The sequence below is a fragment of the Rhamphochromis longiceps genome, linkage group LG22, assembly GCF_057381845.1.
Source record: "Rhamphochromis longiceps isolate RC_006_pf linkage group LG22, R_longiceps_female_GT1.1, whole genome shotgun sequence".
NCBI classification, from domain to species: Eukaryota; Metazoa; Chordata; class Actinopteri; order Cichliformes; family Cichlidae; genus Rhamphochromis; species Rhamphochromis longiceps.
The window spans coordinates 23,969,383-23,980,196 of NC_140577.1; the positions used below are offsets into that span (position 1 = coordinate 23,969,383).

The 10,814-nt window shown below is 42.3% G+C and overlaps 1 protein-coding gene across 1 annotated transcript in view; it reads right to left on the reverse strand.

The window, feature by feature from the left end:
- Positions 1-10,357, reverse strand: part of csmd2 (CUB and Sushi multiple domains 2) — a 290,206-nt gene extending 279,849 nt beyond the window's left edge. Inside the window, exon 1 of the mRNA XM_085395216.1 lies at positions 9,521-10,357. Within this exon, the coding sequence (XP_085251342.1) occupies positions 9,521-9,695 (175 nt within the window). The 5' untranslated portion in view covers positions 9,696-10,357. The remainder of the gene's footprint in view (positions 1-9,520) is intronic.
- Between the last annotated feature and the right edge of the window lie 457 nt (positions 10,358-10,814).

Sequence of the window (10,814 nt, forward strand, 5' to 3'; positions counted from 1 at the left end):
GTTTGCATCTAAGTCCTGGATTATAAGTTAAAATAATTAAATAACCATTAAATCATTATTCTCATGTACTCCCATATGGAAAAGAAATAGTAAAAACTTATATGTGATTACTCATGAAAGTGGCCACTTTCTCATTACTTTCATACATTGTTTTAGTAAGTATCAAAAACATACAAGTTTCATTTTATAATTTTTCAAGGGATCTTATATCTGTTTTCACTCTTGTATGCTTTTCATACAAGTTTCACACAAGACAGATACAAACTTTATAAGATTTATATATATCTTTTCCATATGGGCTTCAGGCACAAGATTGCATCTAATTTGCACTGATACCGGATATCATTAATATTAATAGTTTTTAAAAAAAATAAATATCAAAATAGACCAAGCATGAGTAAAGAAATAATTCTAACAAATATTTTTTTAAGAATCTGTGTCCTCTTTCACAATGGCTTTCTGCCATACTGTTTTCTTCTCGTCCACTTAAATAGTACTTAAGGGGATATTTTCCCCTCACTTGTTCTCATTAGGAATTTATTTTCTCAGCAGAACATGTAACACAAAGCAGAAGAAAACCTGTGATAACAACAGGTTAAACTGGGTTTAACCTCCAAAAAAAAAAACAAAAAAAAAAAAAACTGAGGGTAACTAAGTCTAGCCGACAAATCAATGGAATGTGTTAGCCTTGAAGAACTTTGACAACAAACTCAAGTACAATATTCTCTTAAAGGAACGATTCAACATTTTGGGAGAAGAAGAGTGTAAATACCAGGAAAGACCAGAAAGTTCACATTTGAAGATGTTTGGCAGAAATTATAAACAGTAGTACCTTGAGATGGGTAAGCTCAAGTTCTAGGCTCCCATAGAGCAACTGAAGCTAGTATGGAAGCAAAAGATGCCCTTGACTAGAGTAGCACCATCCTATCTCCAGAGTAGATAGGAGTTTTAATATTGATATCAATACGGATACTTGATGATTTAAAAATCAGATATATTGGCCAATATTTTTTTTCTATCCCAGATAGAAATAGTTTGTCCTAACACTTGTTACATGTAGTTATTTACTAGCCCTTACTGAGATAATATGGCGATGCACTTTAAAAATAATCTTGTTTTATTGTCGCATAAAGCCATGGATCACTTGCTAATATGTTGCACAGCTCTGCTCAGATTGTTTAGCTCTTATGTTTATGGCATTCCAAATGTGTTGCTAACAGGGAGGCTGCAGAGTGCCCTAGTAGACAAACCTCGCAACACCAAAACTCATCAGATGGCTGAAGGGTGTTTCTCCTGTCTTTTCTTTACTTTGTTCACTTTCATTTATCAGCCATTATAAGTGCTGATACTTATATATCAGCAATAGTTGTGCTCTACTACAGTGGAGTGAGTCACCTATGCAACTAGAGCCTGCAATATCCACTAAGAACCAGTGATTTGTGATATAACACCTCCCATATAAATTTTCACGTGATAAAAAAACAGCTTATCACAATGCCAATGATGTAGTGAGGTCATGTGTTTATTTTCCCTTGTACAATGACCAACAACACAAGCCCAAACATGTCTGAGAGCGAGAGGTTCAATGATGATTTAATACCTAAAAACAGAGCTGCTTTAACAAACTCCAACAAAGCAGAGCAATTTGCAAATTAGCCAAGAAAACTATATCAGCTAAAGGTGGGAACAACAAATCCTTCAAAAACACATTGTCAAATATGAGAAGACACTAGCAGATGATGATGTTTGACCCAAATATAAACCGCACTTCATATGCCAGGATGCACAAACGGTGGATAAAAAATTAATGATGCAGTTACATGGTAGAAAAGCAAGGGTTTAAGCAGGTGGTTAAAAACTTGGAAAGGTAGAAAATGTGTTTCAATTTCAATGTTATTATGTGACAACACCGGTTAAGCCCCTTCAGTTATTGTTAAGCTAAGTGTGAAGTGTTAAACAGTCATTTTATACTTTCACTTCAAATTTCCAAAGAAAACACTGCCTACACTAGGCCGCTTTTGTATATTGATATCAATGAGTTGCCAATGAGTTGCCATGACAATAACTAATTGAAAAAGGGCGGAAAATGCCCTTAATTTTATTTGTGCTAAACAAAAAAAATTCTACTGCCTGTCCTATAAATCATTGTTCAGTTTTTTTATTATGTGTTATTATTATTATAATTTTTTTTTTTTTTTTTTTTACAGATTTTTCACAAATTTCCTAGAGGTATCATTTGCAGCTGTATGGCTTACCTCTACTAACAAACCAATAAATTGTTATTTAAGATACTGACAAAGAAATTAGGCAAGCAGCTGCACTGCCTTTTAGAATTTACTCAACCTAGGGGATGACGTGCTGTAGCGCGTTATGTTAGGACAGCTCAATCACTGTGATTATTATTCAGATCCACTTGTGTGCTCCAGTTAACAATATTATGCTATTAATCCATCCATCCATCCATTCGCTACCGCTTATCCTTTTCAGGGTCGCGGGGGGTGCTGGAGCCAATCCCAGCTGTCATAGGGCAAGAGGCGGGGTACACCCTGGACAGGTCACCAGTCTGTCGCAAGGCTAACACACAAGGACAGACAACCATTCATACTCACATTCACTCACAGATTCACACCTAGTGGCAATTTGGATTATCCAATCAACCTATCCCCACAAGCGGAATGTCTTTGGACGGTGGGAGGAAGCCGGAGTACCCGGAGGGAACCCACGCAGACACGGGGAGAACATGCAAACTCCACACAGAAAGACCCTGGCCTGATGGTGGAATTGAACTCAGGACCTTCTTGCTGTGTGGCAACAGTGCTAACCACCGTGCCACCGTGCTGCCCTATGCTATTAATATTAATATGATATCAATTTAAAAAAAAACATCTCATGTATTATTGGTGTAGCTAATCGGGCTTGTCCTGATTTGAATTCAAACTCACAGTCATTTTTTTTCATGTGGTATTTTAGTGGTCGACGTCCTGTAGAAAGACATATTTCACACTATCTGCTCCATTACATTGCAATAATGTGGCTTTTATGCTTATGTGTTTTTTGTACCTTAATGTCTTGAATTATTACCCAAAAGCCAACGGCAAAGTTGGTCAACACCAGCCCAAAAGAGCACTTAGCAGAAAAATGTGATGGTGACGGTGATTCAGCTGCAGAAATGGGAAGCACTTCCATTTTCAGTCCATTTACACCAAGTTGTTTCTTTAATTTTTGTGAATCAGATTGTCAGAATGTTGGCAAGCCTTGCAGCTTTTGGCAGATTTTGGGATGCTGTGGCACACAGCATCAATACTCTCCAACTTTGAGAGCTAACTTCTATCCTGATTTACCATGAAAAATGTACTAACTGCTTTCTCAGGTTTTATTTAACTTACTATTTTCAACTTATATTAAATAGAAACCAGAGTGTTTTTCTCCAAGCTGCTGAACTGTTCCTTTGAAGTGCACAACAGTCCTTCTCTAATCAAACAGAATTATCTTCCATTACCGACTACAATATAGAGATGGAGTAAAACAGTATCCTTCTACACCAAAATCTAAATTTGAGCAAGTGTAGGAGTAAAAGACACTCCCACACACATTTACTGCTTCTTCCCCGCCTCGCTGCCACAAAAAGTCTGCAGACAGATTACCTATATGCTCAATAGAGAGAGAGAAGCAGTATAAAGAAGAAAAAGACAAGGACAAGGACAAGATACCTCCTGCCCACTATCTAATCTTCAATCTCCGGGATCACTGATATCTGATAAGACAGTGTAAATCAGGAAGCTAAAGAAATCCTTTCCTGAGCTTTGCGTCTATACAAGACAGACAGGGCATCTGTGTCTATCACTCACGTTGTGAGGATTTGCCATAGCTGGAGAAAATTCCCATACCTGATAACAGCAAGATGAAAATTTGAATCGAGATGGAGGATTCTGTGCTAGAGCTGTTCACAGATATGCGGCTAGTGGCAATGAATTATTGATGTGTTTATTTCACCTTTACTTATTCAGGGAAAATTGACTTAGCATGTACGCGCTTGTTCCTGACATTTCAAACCTCACGTCAGCTCTATTGTTGTTACAGCCGTTACACATATGGGTGATGCCCATTTCAGTCACACTCCTCCACTGGTGTTTGCTGAAAGAGAACAGGCATGAAAGTGAAATGACAGCCACTTTCTCCTCACAAATCACTGATGTATTCTCATACGGCAAGCCAATTTACCATTACCTGTCCAGTCCCCATCAAATGTCTTTAATGGAGCTCGATTGGAACAACGGAGACAAAATACGGGTGAATAGAATGACTCATGCTTAAGGAGCTTAAGGGCACATGCTATTCTGCAACCAGTGAACGTGATGCCTTAGAACTGCCAGAACAGAGCAATACTGCTCCACTCATATTCCCTGGATAAGTAAATGAGCCAAAACATACATTTATTAATTTAATGTTGTTCTCTCCGACAAGCTGGGAGTCATATCAAAAAGAATCCAGATGATTTCGTTGGCAAGATTTCCGGTGGCTTTGGTTGGATGTGAAGTACTGACTTTAGAACTCGAACAACAAGATCCATAAATACCATAGTCTTAGGCATGGATCATATTTAATTAAAGTAAATTTAAATTAATATGATCTCCCTGAATGTTGTTATACCTTTATCTATATGCTCACAAAGTCTGAATGTCTACTTTGTGTTTAGCTTTTGTAAAAACCGGTGAAGACGGTCATGCAGAAGTTGGCTTAAATGCATTTAAGAAGGCTTTTTCTCTTTTTTTGGAAGGGTTGTATGCAAGTGTGCACAAACTGCTGGGTGCGTGTGTTTGTGTGCGCGTGTGAGTCGCTGTAGCTGTTATCACTGTGACGAAGCACAGTGGCAGAACTCTGGCCATCTGGAGAAAGATGACGGTATGAATCACTAGAGAGGAGGACGAAGGAAGAAAAGACGAGGTGGTGAGGGAGGAGAGAAGGAGAAGGAGAGATGGCAAGACAGACAGAGGAGCAGGTTGACACAGCGGCAGGTGAGTGGGGAAGTAACAGTGCTCGTGAGGAGGGGGGCACTGGCATCATCTGAGAGCTGTGTGCACACACGCGCGTGACAGATACGTGCACGCCGGGGCACGTGCACAAACAGCCTCTCTGTGGCACTTTCTGAACTAGCTAAAGACCTGCTTGTCATCACTTTAGTCTAATCATCCTCGAGTGAATGGGGGTGGCAGCTCACAAACTCATCCAACCTCACACATACACGTGCCCACAAGCTTTCTTACAAGCTGTTAGTTGTTGAAATAGGAGTCTGCTTGATGCCTGATAAGAAAATGAACCCTCTAAATAGATAATTTACTGAAGAAAAAGGAAATCACCAGGCACTCAAAAGGCACAGAAACATAGGGCCCAGATTATCTCTCAGCTGGTGTAAGCTTATCCTCCATCTACTCCAACAGTTGCATCCTCTGTCTCCCTCTTATTTCCCCTCAAAGCCAGTTCTTGCCTGCTGTTTTTTTTTTCCCTTAGTGGGACCTCTTCTTCTTCTTCATCTCGACCACTGCACACTCTCTCTCACCCTCAACTACACAGCTTCCCCCCGCCTCTGTTCAAGTCAAGCAATAAACATCTGGTTTGCATTCCAACCATTTCTCAGTTTTGAGTAACTTGATCATGTCATCTGTTCCCTCCTTTTCATTTTGCTCAACGGCGAATGTGGAGAGCAGATGGGAGAACGGGAAGCAGCAGAGCGTGCAGATAGAAGAGGATTTTGAAATTGAGAGTTGCAGGCAGACAGGTGAGAGCGACGTGAGAAACAAAAGGGGGAAGCAGGATGCACGCGCATTCGCTGGGAGGAAAATTAGGACACTTTTCTAAGCCGATACAGCTGAGCAGAAGCCAAAGCTCAATTTTCACATGGCCATGGTTTCTGATTGTTTTAGCTTGATACACTATCTCAGCAAATAATAAATGTGCATGATGCATAAACTGTATATAAAAGACACTGTTGCCATCTTGGTATTTTAAACCCAAGCATGACAAAAGAGCCGTAAAGCACACCTCCTTTACAGTCCTTTTTTTAAACTAGAATTGGGACAATAATTTATGAAATGAATACCATGCTACATTCGAGTCGACTGATGACAAAGACCAACATTTTTTTTTTAGAAAGGTTATACTGAGGGGATGGATCAAGAGAGGATATAGAGGTCTTCATAACTGATTGCCTTTAAGCAAACACCCCATGTTGGAGGTGAGAAAGTAGTGAAATTTAAGGGCTCTTCTCATTGGATTCACTTTTGAGACGTGAAAGCTAAGTCCATCTTTTATGTGCAGTCTGTGACATGATTGCTGTTGAACTTGCTTACGAAATCTAAATCCAATATAAAACCAGAAGAAGAGCAAAACCCTTGTGGTGTGATCCTGTCAGTTGGGAGGAGGGAGGGGGTGGGGTCTGAGGTTAACTGAGAGTTTAAAGCTGTGGGGAAAATAAATGTTGGACAAGTTCAAGTGTTGACTTTTGAAGCCAGCAAATCCTTTATCGATGGTGTACTATGGGGAGCTGTCCATGGTGCTGGAGAGAATTTCCACTGTGTAGCCGATAGGGCGGCACCTGTTGCTGTCCTAGGTGCTGAAAAAAGTCACCTTACAGTCAGTTCTGTAGCTCCCCTTGTGTCAAGTGAGGTGAATTCAAGAATTGTACTTATTTAAAATGAGATTTAAAATGAGATATACTGTCTTAGGAGACAGATTTCACTGCTGCCGGATTTGATCAATTGCGAATTTAACTATTTTTTTCATACTTTAAACTTTTAAAGGGCTTCTTTGTTTCTAGTAGGATTTAAAACGAATATACTCGAGTTTGTGTGAAATGTTCTTGGACGTGAGAGAAAATAGTAAAGACTTGATCAAGGTTAACAAGGCTCTATTTCTTGGACTTCTTGGACTTCTTGGACTGGCCACATAAACATACTCTTCCACGCCAGACGCACACACACAGCCCGTCTCTTTCTTCAGGAGCCTCATGCGAATCCAAGCAAATATCATCAAGTAAAAAATAAATAAATAAAATAAAATAAAGGAGATAAAAAGGAAAGGAGCATCAAGCCCTCCAGTCCTCATAACATTACTGCAAGTTGCATCATGAGCACAACGCCGTGCTTTATATAAAGGAGAGCACGACAGAGCGTGATCTTGCGTGTAAATGGACATGCTGAGAGGCTGTCTCATGCGCCGCTGACGAATGATAATACCGCTGGACTTGGAGTTAAGAAAGCCGAAAACGCTCCCCGGATAGGAGAGGACACGTCATCCTCGATTCCCCTTCCCCTCCATCCCCGGCCTTTGCATTCCCTGCCCTGGTCTTTCAAATGAATGGAGGCTGATAACTGTTTATTGAGCGGCGGGTCCAGTGGGGACAGCTGCTTTTGATCCCTTGTAGACAGCGCGTGGTTCTATTCATTTTTTTCTTTTTTTCTTTTCTTATTTATTATAATCAGAAACCTTTCACACGTCTCTATCTTTGTCTCTAACGGCCCCTGGGATCGATACTGATATTAGTACAGTAAAGAAAGTCCGCTTGATCCACTAAGACGGCGTAAAAGAGCCTAAGAATGGCTGTCACACACAGCCTGTAACGGAATCGTTAGCACTTTCGTATACGCGTGTGTATATATGAGCCACACTTGATAAAAGTATGTGGAGACAGAAACGCCAGGAACTCGAAGTCTCCTCTTCCCCACTCCCCCGCTCCGCCCCTCAGCATAGTGTGAGGCTCTGGTGCCGCTCAATGGGAGGATGGGGCAACTGCTGGTGGCTGCAGCACCGAGGGATGTAGCAGACCACCTCAACGCGTGGTGAGTCAAACATATTTATCGACAGCGTTTAAAGTAAAGGTTGTTATACAGTGGGTGGGCGGCTAGATGGATAGTCTAGTCCCCTCTGCTCTTCGTAAATATGTGCGATAAGTTCAAGTCGCTTTATCGGCTCCAAAAGTAGAGCCAAACGGCAAGAAAGTGGGCAAGAAAGAGCTCCCAGGGCGCAAATAAAACAAGCAGTCTCCTCCGAATATAGCTGCATTGAGATTTACTCCACGGGAGAGTCGAGGGAGATTTGTCACTATCATTAGGAGCTGAACTGAGTGTGTGATAAAGCTACGCCTTACCGGCGCTGAAACACGTTTTCTTTTCTTTTCTTTTTTTTAATTTTATTTTAAATGTTGGGTGGTTGATGACACAAGTTGGAGCAAAAGGTGGGTGACAGAGTGGGAGTTATTTTGGTGGGAGGATTTGAGGGTGACGCTCAACCTCAAAGCACACTTTCGCACTTTTCACACATCGTGAAATCGCACGGCCCACTGTGTGTGCGAGCGTGTGTGTGAGTGTGTGCGCTTATGGTGATGCCGAAAATGTGTCTATTTCCACTCACTTGTGGATTATGAGCCGTCCAAAAAAGGCATGAGTGGGCTAACACAGAGCAATGACTCACTGTCAAATTCATATTGTGGCCATGGCAGTATTCTTGGCTTTTGCTAAAAATAGTGTCCATTCTCTGGTAGGGAGCCAAGACAGTGATAAAACGGTTGGCTTTCTTTGCCAAAGGACCTGCTCGGGACGGCAAAAATCATTGCGGCTCTTCCCCGAAACACCCTGAGCTCTAAATATGCTTTTCGTAACATGTCTCATAGAAGAAGAAGAAGAAGAAGAAGAAGAAGAAGAAGAAGATTATTTGTAACAGAGCCTCACATTTCAGGAAGACATCAGAACTGGACGTGGAAGTAAATTATTAGTAATGATAATCTGTTGAATGCGCGGGCTCCGGTTGCAAGATTTCCATTTGAAATTAATCAAGGGCAGAAAACCCAAAGTAAGTTAATTAGGCCTGCCTCCCCATGCATGCACGACAACAGATAGAAACTACACGCAAAATGTGTTTATGGGTGGTTGCTTCACAAGTTAAGAATGCTTGTGGATGCGATGAGGAAGAACCGAGAAGAAGCAGTCCCAAAGAAGAGCATGACCCACAGTGCGCCCGCGCACACGTGCACGCACGCACACGCACACACCTTTTGGACTGAACAGCATCACAATCAGCCGCCCGCTCGACCACCTCGGTGGATTTCCTCATGCATGCAGCACATGCTGCACTAACAGCGAGGGTTTCGTGTGAAGCCCTCATTCACTCGGCGTCAGTACGTCCATGCAGCACATTTAACGCTCCCCTCCTGTTTTTAACAAAATACCCAGCTTTGCTCAGTCCTTTAACGAAACCCATCAATAGAGTGAAGGATGGAAGCTCGAAACTCGATCCGCTTGTCACGAAAATAGCCACCCAACCAGCCACCTATAATAACTTTGTGAGGTGGAAGAGCAACATCGGAGCGAGCCTGATCCTAAATGCGCCTTTAGGATGAGCGTGTGCCTGCGTGTTGCTGATACTGATTTGCATTCAGTCAGGGATTGGGAAAGGGTGGGCGGTGGAGGGGGGTGGGGGTAAGCCTGCTGCATTTTGCATGTCTTCAGCTCTAAAGATGGGGACTTACCCTTTACTGAGGCGACCAGCAGCCCCATATATAAGAACAGCATCCGGCTCCAATGGTGCGCCTGCACTCCCGCCTTCATTAGAGCAAAAATCCGTATTCCGTCCACTTTCCTGCCTGCGCATTCCGGTCTCCTGAAAAGTCCCGTTGCTCCGTCCTGATTTGAAGCGGCGGTCATGGCAGGGCTTTTTCTCTGGTCTGGCAGGCACGACGAGTTTTCAAACGGTCAGAAAAGGGAGATTCACTCGGTGTCGGCGCTGAGAAAAATCCCAATGCATGGAGGAGGCTCGGAGCTCGCAGCTGGACTGAACCATGTCATGCGGGGACCGAGGGGTTCAGAGTCTCTGTCTGAGAAGATAGATTTCACACCTAAAGGAGGGGAAAGAAGAGGGGAAGGCAAACCAAAGGGGGGACGCGATTCAAGTGGTCAGTGATCTGCCCAGCACGAGTAAAAATCACAAAAGAACCCTCGCCAGCTCCACGCATATAACTGAGATTACCAGATACACGTCAAGAGAAAAAAAAAAGAAATCAGGAGATTCCTCCTCTAGTTTCTCCGGCAACACTTACTTGTCCTTCTGTCTAATCTATCTCCAGTTAATAAGAGCATCTACGGTGCCAGTAATCCACGCTTTAAGTCGACATGAGACCGAAATTCAGAGGAAGGATGAACGAACTGGTTAGAACCACGGAGGATATCCGGATCAGAGAAAGATTGCCTGGTTTGAGAAGTTTTCAACCAACGCCGGAGTGTGGTCAGCGATCTTATTGTACATAGAGAAATATGCAGTATGTATTCCCAGTATCTCAGCGCTTGGCCACAGTCGTCTCGGGTCTGCGCGGCGCCCAAGATTCCGACTGCAGACCTGCTCCTTCTCCGCTCTCTCTCTCTCTCTCTCTCTCTCTCGCTCTCTCAGCTCTCGGTTGGCTCTCCTCACTACCATCACTAGTCATATCATATACCCACATTTTTTGTGCTGGAACATCATTTCAAAATAAACTCATTAAGGGCGTATGTAAGTTATAAGTTTTAGCTTTTAAACCCTTCTCTTCCAATTTCTATGCATTGATTGCCATTCCCGATAATAATAATCACAACCATAACAACAACAACAACAACAACAACAACAACAACAACAACAACAACAACAATGATAATAACAATAATACGAAACCTTTAATACGCCTTAATCAAATTTGTAAAAGTAAGATTTAGGGGAGCCCACCAACAAGGCCATTGTCTCCATCCATTCAGACCAGCAATGGGATTTCCCGGCAGTTTAGCACAGAAGTCCAC